The sequence below is a fragment of the Penicillium oxalicum genome, chromosome VI (genome assembly GCF_001723175.1).
Source record: "Penicillium oxalicum strain HP7-1 chromosome VI, whole genome shotgun sequence".
NCBI classification, from domain to species: Eukaryota; Fungi; Ascomycota; class Eurotiomycetes; order Eurotiales; family Aspergillaceae; genus Penicillium; species Penicillium oxalicum.
This window is the reverse complement of record NC_064655.1, coordinates 934502-947782: the sequence shown is the minus strand read 5'-3', so window position 1 is coordinate 947782 and position 13281 is coordinate 934502. Positions and strand designations below refer to the sequence as shown.

The following is a 13281-nucleotide window of genomic DNA, read 5'->3' as shown; positions in this document are numbered from 1 at the left end:
AAATCTAGCCATTTATGTTTGAGCGTCAAGGATTGCATTCATCGCCAAGTCTCAGTCCTGAATCTCTCTCCTGATGAATTCCGCACCCAACATTCCCACTTCCCCAAACATCAAACACGCCCACTTGACATTCCTCCCCCCTCTAATCGACCGATCAATCACAACGACTGCCGCAGTGTCTTTGCCGGATAAGCCCCATCCCACGGCAACGGCCGATTTTCCTCAAACCAAACCCTCTCCTCCGAACTCTTATGCGGTGGCGGAATCAATCCATTAATCTTCCACAGCCTCCTCTCCGTCTCATCAACATGATACTCGTAATCGAACCCCTTCTCCAACAAATGCGGCCGGAGCACTGAATCGATCCGCGTCGTCGTCCGCGCGTAAAGCGCATCATCATCCGGCAATCTCACGGCGATATGGTCCACGACCAGACGAATAAACGGCTTTTGGCGAACCTCGCTTGCTTGGGAGAGTGAATCTCCACCGATAAAGACGTTGTGGTTGTCGATCTTATGGTATTGCACGACGACGTAGAAGGCAGGTAGGCCCACGGATGTGTAGATTTGGGTGATGTCCTTGGCGAAGGACTCTTTGGATGAGGCATCTTCGAAAGTACCCGGGGGGTGGTAGATCTGCCAGAGGGGCATGGTGATGAATTTGAGGATGGTAACTGAGAATGGATGGTTGGGATTTAGTAGTGGAGGATATTCCAGGTGTTAGGCGTAAGACGAAGTGGATAGATGGATGGACTGGGGGACTGTCCTGGGGTTTTAAACCATGCGAATGAATGTTCTGATACTGGTAGTTTATCCGAATCTAGGAAGGGAAGAGACTACTCAGTTCTAGTTCTCCGGTGAATTAGGAAGGTAGGTTCATCCTTTAAGAAAGAAAAAGAATATGTAATGACACACTGCGTGATGCGTGTACTCCCGAGTCATGCCGGAATCTCCCACCAGCGACTTCCAATCCATAGCAAAACTCTCGCACAACGACCAAACACACATCTTACTTTCCAAATCAGTGAACCACGCACGTGGATAACTGCGCTCACTCAAACTTAGTTCAGTCACTCAAAATCGCCCAGGTAGGAGCCCAGGTAGTAAGGTATCCACCATAGATTTGTAATCGACCAGATACCGAGGCTACTGAAAAGTCCTATTCTCATTCTGTCTTAAGCTCCCATCGGTATCAGATGGGTCTAAGTGAAATTGAAAAAAAAACATTCTTGACTCATCTGTTCATGTCCGATGCTAGCTAAAAATCTACAGTTTCATGAATCAAAATGCCGAGTGAGAAGCCTCTGAGCAGTGTTGCATTTTATCGCCAAGTATGTGCGGGATTAGTGATTATTCAACATGGGACACTTTCATTTTTACCTCGAAATACCGCCTTGTAATGCTGATTCGCATAAAGCCAGGCCCGCCGAGGGGGTTCTGCGGAAGGAGCTGTGATTATTCAACAAAGCCGATAATTCAACTCAAGATTGTGATACCCAGCCAAGGTAGGTGAGCGGATTGAGGGTGTGTCATCATGGACGTGGTGCTATGTTGAAGAGGGTACCTAGATTGGGTCAGTTGACGGCAGACGGTACATGGAGAATGGATGTCTGTCACATGGTCTCAATATGCTTTTGTTGAATACTTTGCGTGTCTCGAGATCAAGTGTTGTGGGATCGGACTCGTTTTCATGATAGGTTGGATGTATGAAGGGATTTATGGAGTGCATGTGAATGCTGAGGTACATGTGTAGTAGGTCCTTGACAGATTGGCTGTATTGAAACTGCGACTGCGGCTGGAGTTTCTGAGAAAGAAATAGAAAAAAGAAAATTGACACATTTGCATGAGAATCGTGAGACGCCAACTACTCATCATTCATATGGTTCTAAAAAAGCGGCATCCTTGCAACATTCGTATAATCCACATTATCAGCCACCGACTCGACTCGCTCGGTGCAGGTCCCAAAGATCTTATCCCACAGCCGGGTCTGCTTCCCATAGTTATGACTTTTTCGCCACCCCTTCCGGTGATGTAAGTCATGATCTTCAATCACAATCTCCGCATCAAGCCACTGCAACAACCAACTCAAGGTTGACGGCACAGTCAAGTGCACCCGAAGACCACTGTGGCCAAAGACCTCGGCAAAAGCCACATACTGGTGACAGATCCACCACTCGTAGAATCCCATCGGCATGCCCATCGTCCGGAGCGTGATCCAGGTCATGAGTGGGACGCCGACCATATCGAAGAATTCCTGCTCGTGATCGGCGTAGGCCGCTAGAAGCGGGTTGGGATGCTTGGTGAGATGGTGTGTGCGGTGGAATTTCCAGAGAAAGCTCACGTCGTGCATAATTCGGTGGTACCAGTAGAACCAGAAGTCGAGGACGATGCCGTAGAGACCGATCTCAAGGGGTAGCCAGGCCCAGTTCATTTGTGATGGGAGGACGTTGCGGTTGTAGGTAAGGTAGGTAGCTAAGACTAATCGAGAGCCGGTGGTCTTGTACAAAGAGGCGACGACTTTGGTAACGCCGACGTCAGGGATTCCATCCCGTTCATGCTTGTCGCCGTCCAGGAACCCATAGATGTGCCCGAGCCTGCGGAGGATGTGGACTTGATAGACGATTGTGGCGTTGAACGCGAAAAATATAGATTGAATGTCACAAAGGGGTTCAACGTGATGCCCGTGTATGTAGTGAACGCTTGATGAAGGACCAGCGGGAGCGCGGCGTAGAATAGAACCCAGCGCTGAAGTGACCACTGGGGCATGAACGGGATTTTTTCATCCTTTTGATGCACAGGGATCTCCTTGCCCAATTCAATAGGGTGCACGTTGAGTATCTCCAAGGCCCAATGCGCGCGAGTCCATTCAGAACGGTCTGCTGTGCGCCACGTGGACCGCATCGAGTCTTTCGATAGAGGCTTGGGATCCATGTCTGAAGAGGCAATAAAACATGCGTGGGAAAAGCAGAAAGTTTCCACACTTCGAAGCCGCAATGTCCCAAGCAAGTGGACATCATCTGCTGGTTTTATATCCCTCCTGTGCCTTTGAAATGCCCCAACGCCAAAACTTGAACCCATTCTTCACCCATGTGAAGAACAAGTGGAGACCGCCTTCATGACGCTGCGCATCGTGGATCTCATTTCTCCTCCCCCAACAGATTGATGCGCACAAAAAGTCCTCGGGTCGTGGTCTCAAGCGCCAACCCACCATCCCCATTTGGCGCTGATCTACCCCACGGCGCATGTGAAGGCGATCTTGGTGCGCACAGGGAGAAAGGTCATCTTGAGAGATGAACGTGCCTCGGACCATCGCTATATCCCCTGTGATAGGACAGGAATCCTTTCCTTGGGATGTGGATGCCCACTTTGACCCGCTTGACACTGGGCCCGCGATGATCATCCCATGATCTCACGTTCCGATGACTCTATCGCGAACTACAGTCAAACAGCAGCGTCGAGGGTCGACCGTCGAGAAGAATCCAAGAAGCACCAGATCAGCAGAGGTTGAACTCAGGCTTGCACTAGCGATGGCCTTGGAAGGAGGAGGTTAAATCTCACATACAAACACAAGCCAATGACACTTCTTCCGGTGGCTCTCGCGCGGTGTTCGGCTCGAATGATATGCAGATCGCACCCGTCGCATCGGCTGGAGGTCCCACTCCCACCCATTAAGCGTTCCCGCCTGGAAGGGTTCCGGGGGAGATTTACTTCCCAATTTGGACATCCTTGCGATTGACGTGATTCCTTTTTGGAGATGTACCTCTGTCTCCTCCGAGATCGAGCGTCATCTCGTCCATGATTCAGGAATGGATGGCGAAGCGGCTGGAGGACGATGCGGGCGACGAGGCATGTGGACCACAGAGTTGCTGCTTGAGCACGTGAAGACGGACGCGTCGGTCCAGGAAGTACGTGAAGTGGTGCCGCTCCTTATTTGATCTGTCGGAGGGATATTACGAGCAGAAAGAGATCCGGAGACTATCGATCTTCCTGCGGATAATGCATATCTACACAGCGCCACAGCTGATGTCATTTCTGGTCGGAGCTCAGTACAGTTCGTTGCAAGAAGGGTTGATGCTCCTCTAGACGACTTCGTCTCAGTTTCTCTTTTACGGGTTGGATTGAAGAACACCCGACAGGATGACAGGCTGCCCTACGACAGAATGAGATTCAGTACAGTCGCTTCGGGTGCACCCTCCATTGCAAATCTACTCATTTCCTGGGACAACAAATGGGTTTCTCCTAGGACAAAAAAAAGGGGGGTGTGAACGCTCAATATTGAGGAAACCAGAAAAGTTGACTACAAATGATTACATTGTCATTGATAGCACTATAAATTCTCTACTGACCATCCAACAGAGAGCCATCTGCATACAACACCTGCAATGACCCAACCAGATTCTATCTTCCAAGGTAGTCTTGAGGAAAGAGGTGACCGATGCGTCAAAGGGCCATTGATTTTGAATTTCTTCCCTAGATCTCCAATCTCGCTGCGGCCGGCACAGCGATTTTACACTGAGGGGGAAGGGGGTGGGGGAGACACCGAGGCATTGTCCCGCAGCTCGGGCTTCTCAAAGCTCTTCATGGGATAGTATCCCCACTTTTCAAACATGACCCGGTCCTCATCCCAGCCATTGCAGTCGGTGGTCAACATCTTTTCACCGGTAAAGACTGCATTCGCTCCCGCCTGGAAACAGGCCACTTGCTGCTCCTCGGACATGGCAATACGACCCGCCGCCAGACGGACGATGGTGGCGGGCATGACCACGCGAGCCGTCGCGATGGTTCGAAGTACTCGATCAAAGGGGATCATCTTTCGGTCCCCGAGCGGGGTGCCCTTGATGGGGACCAGTGCGTTGACCGGGAAGGATTCGGGGTGCGACGGCAGGTTGGACACGGTGTGCAGCAGACTAACGCGATCAGCGTCGGACTCGCCCAGTCCTAGGATACCTCCCGAGCAGACGTTGATCCCAGCATCGCGGACATGGTCCAGCGTCCGGAGACGTTCGTCGTAGGAGCGTGTGGTGATGATGGAGGGATAGAATTCGCGCGAGGTGTCGAGGTTGTGGTTGTACGCTGTCAAGCCGGCCTCCTTGAGCTCCTTGGCCTGGTTCTCGTCAATCATGCCGAGGGTCACGCAGACCTCCATGTTCATGTCGCGGATACCCGACACCATCTGTTTGACGTTCTTGAGGCTGGTCTTGCGGCCACGCATGTCCCGCCACGCGGCACCCATGCAGAAGCGAGTACTTCCGTTGGCCTTGGCGATCCGAGCCTTTTCTAGGACCTCATCGACGGGGCTCATCTTGGTGGCCTTGAGACCGGTATCATAGCGAGATGATTGGGCGCAGTAGGAGCAGTCTTCACTGCAGCCTCCAGTCTTGATGTTCATCAGGGTACACATTTGAATGGCGGAGGGATCATGGAAGCGTCGGTGCACGGCAGCCTACACAACGAAGAAAGAGAGGTGAGCATGATGCTTGGGGGGGAAGACACCAAGGTAGAATGGAGAGGTGGAAGAGTCCATGGTGGGGGTGGTGTCATGCTCCTCCTGCTCTGCCGTGAATTTGCAAGCTTACCGCAGCATATGTGAGTTGATTCAATGGGGTGTGATAGATGGCACTGATCTCCTCGGGTGTCCAGTTGGTTCGCGGCGCCGTGGCCGAGGTTGCCTCGACGAGGGCGCTGGGGACCCGGCTGGCGATGGAAGCGGCACTGGGAGAGCCCTGGACAGTGCCGTATGATCGCCATGCGGTGCGCGAGAGCGACCGAGACCAAGTGAACGACATCTTGGGGTTTGGGGGGGGAGGGAGGGAGGAGAGCAGAAGGGAGAGGGCAGAGATGAGATGATTGACAATTGTATGAAAACAAAAAGAAAAGGTAAAAGGAATCAGGCCCAAGGTCGAGAGAGGGCGTGGAAAGTACGGACGGAGGGGAACTAACCAGACAGAGCTCCGTGATGACTCGGAAACGCTATGGGACTACAAAGTCCCTCAATCTCAACGCTCTGTGTGCAGAGGGTTCTCGGACGATCATGGTCCTCTGACGCATTACAGAGTCATTTTGGTGCTATTTTTTTCAATGTTATTCTCGACTCCCTCCACTTCCCTCCACCCGCACGGCGAGCATCCTCTGTGTACCTCTCATGAGGAGCCGGCCAGACCTGAAGACATCGTTCTGGATCCTGTTGATGTTTTGTCTAGTCGGATTTGGTGTCTTTTCTTGGTGTATCCGTTCACCGGTGGGACAGGTTCCGGGCGTCCAGTGGAGTGACGAAAGACTCGGTACACGCAAATGCCCCAGCGGTGATAGGCCCGTTTCGAATCTTATTCTTCTGCAAACGAGGTTGGCCCTGACGGGGAGGACCCATCGGGACCAACTCTAAACGCGCTCACGAAGAGGGATGCAAAGTGCCTCGGATGGAGGCCTCTGTAGACATCTCGCTGATATCAAAGTACCCGACAGATTTCACCCGTCATATTTCCAAAAAAAAAAGAGAATAAAGACTCGAGGCAACAGAACTCTTCTTGGATCCTTCGGGCTCTAAAGTGTATCCCTATTCAGCGTGACAGCGCATTCAGTACTGTATCACTATGGTTGTCAACGGTATCCAGATTGGCCCCGCTGCTAGAATGGGCCAACTGGCCAGTTCCCCCCAAAAAGACTCACCCGTTCACGAGTGGATTTTCCCAACACCAGCTCTTTGCCTGGCCTGGACACTCTCCCCGCTTTGTCTTCTCCATTCGCTTTCTTCCAGTTCCACTTGTTTCCTTCCGCCACTGCCACTGCCAAAATGCCAAATACCCCTCCAGAAGCCAGAACCTTGGGGAGTGCCTTACGTGATGGCGCAATCGGCCATCAACTTACTCGCAGAAGAGGGTCTCAACATCTCTGCTGACCAAACCGATGACTTCCAGTTGGATGCACTTCCGACTGTAACCGAGGCTCACCGGATCCTCTCTCCCTCTCTCTCTCTCAAAATCCTGGATCACGTGCTGGTCAGGCACACCCGGCGGGGTAAAAGTGTTTCTTGGCTAGGCACGTGCAGAGCGAATCGAATGGAGAGAATCGTGGGAACAAATACGGGACACAATGGGACCGTCACACCCTGAAGATACTTCTGTCCGAGACGAATGGTATCCCAGATAGACAGCGTGCTTCCAGCGATCGTTGAGAGCTGCTGGGCAATCCCCCGCCAAACACACCTCACCGATGCAGAACTTGTTCATTGATCTCCAGTCCAGCAGCTCCACCACCTCGGTCGCCGGTGCCTGCGATCCACTCAAGTGCTGACGCCCACGTCGATCGACCAATTGGGTGAACGGCGCGAGCGTAAGTTCAAAGACGTGTTGGCTGTGTGCCGCTTCGGAGAAAAGGAAGTGATGGATTGCAGAGCCGGGCCGTCAGATACTGAAAGATAGAAGAGAGCGTAGGTTAGTTTTTTTTTTTGGCGGAAAGATGGGTCTTTGCTGGATTGTTCGAGCTAGGTCATACCGTAGGAAATATTATGATCTGAGGATTGAATGTAGTGGATGTACTGGTATCACAAAGTACCTAGATCTATGCGCTTTTGCTGCTGATGGAAGGGCCACCTCCCCTCATCGCCTTGTTCGTTGATCTCATGCACACTGGAATCGATCGTACTTTCCTCTTGGACAGGGTAATTATGAAATATCTACAAGAAAAGAGAAGCATCGTTCATATTATTCATATCAGCGTTGAGAAAAATAAAAGAAACGAGGAAAACACATCCCGAGCCCTGGCCCTACTGACTCAGGCTGCAACCCAACACCCCCCTCAATGAAACACATCGAGAACACACAACATCGGCAGCTTTCGCTCTTCATACTCATCGGTCACTTTTTCTTCAAGTTTCAACCACTATTGGCACCTTTCCTCTCAAAGATGCACCAATCATTTTTTGCCCAACCAAAAAAAACATCATCGGATCCCCCCAAGTCAGGACACGCACCGACCACCGACCACCGACCACCGACCACCGAGTAGTACCGACCACCGATCATCTACAAGAATCATCGGCAGGAAGACAAAGGCCCTCCCTCCCAGCTAACATTACACACCCAAGTACCCCACTAATTTCGTAAATCAAAGTCACAGACCTCTTGACCGTGAAAAAAATGAACCTCCCCCGTTCTAGAACCAAGCTGGGATAGGTCCCACACCTCAACATTCAGCACTCCAGAGTGATTTCGGACTCGATTTACCCTCCAGACTTCCGATGAACTTTTACCACGGGCACATGGATTCTTCAAAGTGTGCAAATCACTAAAAGCTTATAAGAGCCCTAGGATTACGTAGAATGCACCTTCATCGGATATATAGGGTTGCAATTCGTGGGGAACACCGCTCTCCATTACCTGGATGAAATGGACAAAAAGCATGCCAAAGATGCATATTCTTCAGATTGAACTCAAGAGATACACGGAAACCCGTAGGCTGGACTCGTCATGCAAGAGACGGGTCCAGTGTCGAGAATATCCCATCATAACCTAGGTATCAATGTGACGGGGCAGGTCTGCAGAGGTAGAATCCGCTATCTGATCGAATTGAAATGGACCTGAAACCTACCAGTCGCGATGGATCAGGACACGCGCGAGCAGTATGCCTCCCGTTTTATATTCATGAGCAGTCGAATTTTATAAAAGCCTCTTTGTTTTTCTTGTACATTCGTCTCTTGCTCCGTGTTTTTTTTACCCCATAGTTATGTTTGTATCGAGAGTACACTAGGCGATTATACACTTCCGGCCCGCTCATGTCAGGAGATGTGCCATACAGATATAAGTATCTTCCTGGATTCTGCTGAAAATCATTCAATAGATCCCAGGCCTCCATCAACAAAGGTTATAGAAGCCGAGTAGATCCTTGATATGGCTAGTCTTTCAATGAGGAACGTCTACTTACACCTCAATGACGAGAGTGCTTTCTTTATTATGTGCTTCCGTCGTTGGTCTGAATCGGGCAAATCAAAGTCAAGCCCGGATAGACCACAACATACTGAAGTGTTTAGACTGCTTGACAGATGATGAAGGAGACTCGAAGAGATTTCCCAAGCGGGCTGTGTGGAAAAATCAGATACCTCTACTATTGCCTGACCCAGCTCGGCCGCTTTATACTAGATTGATCTTCACGGATGACCTTCCTAATGAGAATCAAATTATCAATCGTCAAGTCGAAAGTTTAAATCTCAAACACATACTCAGGTCCGAGTGTGATATGAATTCCATATTCATTTATACAACTGGGACCTAATGTACGTACCTGCTCGAGCAGGGAATGTGTTTTCTCTCAGTCCGTCGTCTCAATTGGGGAGGGGGAGCTTTCCATATCGTTCAACTCTGTGGTTTCAGAAGCGTTGAGAGTTTGCGCATCCATCGTGATAACTATGAAAGTCTTCAGCAGGGTCAAGCTAATCGATCTTTCATTCTTCGACTCTGCGTTGAAATCACGCACATATATGGATATACCTTAGGCTACTGTTATGAGTAAAGCTTAATTCTACCCCGTGCGAGAGACTCATTCCCTCTGATCTTGATAACTTAGCTAGCAGCCCCCAAGTCGTTGAGCCACCGCTCTCTATCTCATCCAGGACAATCTCAATGTCTTTGATAGATGAGGCTCAGGTGCGAGACCGAGCATTTGCCTTACAGGGTAATCTCTAGCCTTCCTGAGCTCTTGGTGTAACTTGTCGAGAGCGCTATGCAAAGACAGTAAGCGTATCTTCCCCAGTAGTACTCGTGTACGGTTCAGTTACTGTACTGTGGAACTTGGTCACATTTTGCATCGACGGCCATCTATCACAGTGGGGGGGCAACGATATCTCTTGCCTTGTCTCGGCATTATAATGCCTCCCGGTCAAAGGCCTTCGTTAACCTTGGCGAAGACGTGGATGAAGCTGACGCAGTTTCAAATCATGGGTACTTTTAAGTGGTCGTATTGGGTCATTTCCTGCTTCAAAATTGTACGGTTGATTTATCTTAAAAATATTGGTCCGCTTTGGCGGTCTTCCTCGAGGGCGTACGAGATCTCTGGGATCCTCTGCCATATGTTCAATCATATCTCTTGATATACGGAACCGCTTACGCATGGCGATCCATCCACAAGTGCAGTAATGAACTGCATGTCTTAAAGTGCTTGCATTTGATCGGAAAATCTGCCTCGACCGCGAACTATCAAGTCAAGTGGGGGGAGGGAGAGGGGGGAGGTCTTACCGAGGCGATCGACTCTCCACAGTCTTCGAACCGAATCGTGTGGATTCGGTGGGTGGTCGGGTGGATCTCAAAGAGCTGAGTGGCTTTTCCCCGCACGCCGTCGAAGCCAACAATTTCAACGTAGATGTCAAGATCAAAGGGAGTCTCCTATGTTCGAAACAGACGAGATCGTCTATGAGCGTGTGGAGAACGGTATTGGAATCACTCAGGATGAAAAGGAGTCGGATTTAGTCTCACCGGGAGACCACCGTGGGGAATTTCCAATACGCCCACACAATCATTTGTTGTGCGGAGAAGGTCATTTGTGCCGAGGGAGACTGGAACGATGCATCAGAATCTCGGCTGGCGGCAATCCGGTTCAGCTCTTAAGGTACCCTATGGGTATGCCCTTGTCTTTTCTGATTGCTTCATGTTTTGTTTTTCTTTCTGTGAATCTCGATTGAAACACGTTCGACCGTTTTTCAACCGCAAAGAAAAAAACGACCTTTCGCCTGCCTTGAATCAATTAAAGGCGAACGGTTACCGAACCTGAGCTACGGCACATTGTTCAGACATTGTAATTTGCTTTGTGCTCTCGATTTCATTGCGCGAAATAGATCTCTTCTGCTTTTCCATTGAATTCTCGCCTTCTCCACGTTTTATCCGCAAAGGTACAAGGATCAAGACAGATGGATCTTGGTAAGGCTTGCTTCATGGTTTGAAACGACAGACCCGCACGTCTGACCACATCGACAGGAACCGCGGCAGCTGCTCTTGCCGGTGGGACGGCCGTCGCAGCCTATCTGAATGCCAAATTTCACTTGGGCAAGGACATCAACGCAATATGGTCGATGAAGAAGAGTGAGCGGTTATACGCAAAAGCGGGTAAGTCTTATATGATCTGTCCTTAGCCTCCGGGTATTTGCTATTGCGTCATGCCTGACATTCTCGAAAATGCAAATAGTGGCGAATGGCAAGGGCAACGCCTGGTTCGTTTTCGTCGAAACCGCCAATCGATACCCGAATATGACCGCGCTCTGGACTCGAGAGCGATCCTATACATACCGAGACCTGCTGGAACAGGCGTGCCAATATGCACATTTCTTCCTGGCCAAGGGTGTGAAGAAGGGGGATCTGGTGGGCTTTTATTTGCAAAACCGCGCCGAATTTCTTATTGCGTGGCTGGCCCTGTGGAGTATCGGCTGCGCGCCGGCAGCGATCAACCACAATCTGACGGGCGATGCGCTCGTCCATTGCCTGAAGATCAGTGGAGCGAAGCTCACGTTGGTGGATGAGGATCCGATTTGTATCGAGCGGGTGGAAGAGCGGCGGGCAAGCCTGACGGAAGAGCTGGGCATGGAGCTGATGACCTTGGATGAATCGCTCAAGGCGCATATCCGGACATTTCAGACTTCCCTGCCTCCAAAGCATCTGGCGGAGAATATGAAAGGTAGTTTCCCGTCTATTCTCCTCTATACTTCGGGAACGACAGGTATGCCCAAGGGCTGTGCTTTCACAATGTCACGACTGTATACCACGATGACGCTTCGAGAAGACGCCCTGGGCGATCAAGAAGGACCGGGTGGTGATCGTTGGTACAGCTGTATGCCACTGTATCACGGAACCGCCGCCATGACTCTCATCTCGTGCCTGACAACGGGAATGAGCATCGCACTGGGGCCCAAGTTCAGTGTGCGCAATTTCTGGAAGGACATTCGTGATTCCGAGTCCACCGTCTTCGTCTACGTCGGCGAGACCGCGCGGTATCTTCTCGCAGCTCCGCCGTCACCGCTGGACGGTCAGCACAAAGTGCGTTGCATGTATGGCAACGGACTCCGACCTGATGTGTGGGAGCAATTCCGGACGCGCTTCCGCGTACCTCAAGTCGGCGAGTTTTTCAACAGCACTGAGGGGATCTTCGGTCTGTTCAACTTCAACTGCGGGCCCTACACAGCCGGTAGCGTGGGACATCACGGGCTGTTGATGCGCGGACTACTACACAATGTCTTTGTCCCTGTCGCCATCGACCCTGAGACCGGGGACGTCCTGCGGGATCCCAAAACCGGGTTCGTGGTACGCGCCAAATACGAGGATGGTGGAGAGATGATTGTCAATATGCCCAATAAAGAAGGCTTCCAAGGATATTGGCGCAATGACTCTGCCACCGAGAAGAAGTTCCTCCGCGACGTCTTCAAAAAGGGCGACCTCTGGTACCGATCGGGCGATGCCCTTCGTCGCCAGACCGATGGACGATGGTACTTCCTCGACAGACTGGGCGATACTTTCCGCTGGAAGAGTGAAAATGTGTAAGTTCTGTTTTTCCCCCGCCTTCTCCCACATTCGAGGAAATGCAGTTTGACTGAGCGGATTCCCCTTCACATAGCGCCACCGCCGAAGTATCCGAAGTCCTTGGCAAGTATCCAGGCATTCAAGAAGCCAATGTATACGGTGTTCGACTCCCCAACCACGAAGGTCGCGCCGGATGTGCAGCGCTTCAAATTAGCCCCGATGCCCAAAAGGGCTTCGACTATGCAGCTCTGGCGCGCTACGCTCGTTCCAAGTTACCACGCTATGCGGTGCCTGTCTTTCTTCGCATCGTGGACAACCCGTCCCATATCCATAATCATAAGCAGAATAAGGTGCCGCTCCGCGAAGAAGGGGTGGACCCGGCACTGATAGGAACGAAAGCGACTGATGGACAGGATGATCGTTTCATGTGGATGGCGCCGGCAAGCGAGGGTTACACGCCTTTTGGAAAGGGGGAGTGGGAGCAGATTGTCAAGGGAACAGCCAGACTTTGAGGTGAATTGTACATTGGAAGAGGGGGAGTTCTAGGTTCGAGAGAAGCCTCTAGAATTGAATATAAATGAGAGTCAATGGGACAATCCTTTACTCCTAGTGATGGAATCTTTTCACAGTGTGTGTCTGTCTTCGAATTTCCCGTTCCGGGTAGTATGTTTTCCCGGATACCAATGAGTAAGCTGTGTGTACAACATCTTCTATAATCATTCAAGTTGGAAGATACCATACAAGGTAGTGATATTTTTCGAAAAAGAACAAAAAAAGGAAAGAAAAGA

At 50.8% G+C, this 13281-nt stretch overlaps 4 protein-coding genes across 4 annotated transcripts; 1 reads left to right on the top strand and 3 right to left on the bottom strand.

Moving 5' to 3' along the window:
* Positions 1-158: 158 nt before the first annotated feature.
* Positions 159-650, bottom strand: POX_f07630 (uncharacterized protein; the record flags this gene model as incomplete). Its single annotated transcript, XM_050116425.1, has 1 exon — positions 159-650. One exon carries the CDS (start codon positions 648-650, stop codon positions 159-161), a length of 492 nt encoding a protein of 163 aa, XP_049966564.1.
* A 1234-nt stretch (positions 651-1884) lies between these two features.
* Positions 1885-2930, bottom strand: POX_f07629 (Fatty acid hydroxylase vlmA; the record flags this gene model as incomplete). Its single annotated transcript, XM_050116424.1, has 2 exons — positions 1885-2593; positions 2674-2930. 2 exons carry the CDS (start codon positions 2928-2930, stop codon positions 1885-1887), a joined length of 966 nt encoding a protein of 321 aa, XP_049966563.1.
* A 1576-nt stretch (positions 2931-4506) lies between these two features.
* POX_f07628 (Biotin synthase) lies at positions 4507-5785 on the bottom strand (the record flags this gene model as incomplete). Its single annotated transcript, XM_050116423.1, has 2 exons — positions 4507-5442; positions 5576-5785. 2 exons carry the CDS (start codon positions 5783-5785, stop codon positions 4507-4509), a joined length of 1146 nt encoding a protein of 381 aa, XP_049966562.1.
* A 5108-nt stretch (positions 5786-10893) lies between these two features.
* Positions 10894-13005, top strand: POX_f07627 (Isopenicillin N epimerase component 1; the record flags this gene model as incomplete). The annotated part of the gene is made up of 4 exons (XM_050116422.1): positions 10894-10903; positions 10961-11089; positions 11169-12510; positions 12588-13005. 4 exons carry the CDS (start codon positions 10894-10896, stop codon positions 13003-13005), a joined length of 1899 nt encoding a protein of 632 aa, XP_049966561.1.
* Positions 13006-13281: the final 276 nt, after the last annotated feature.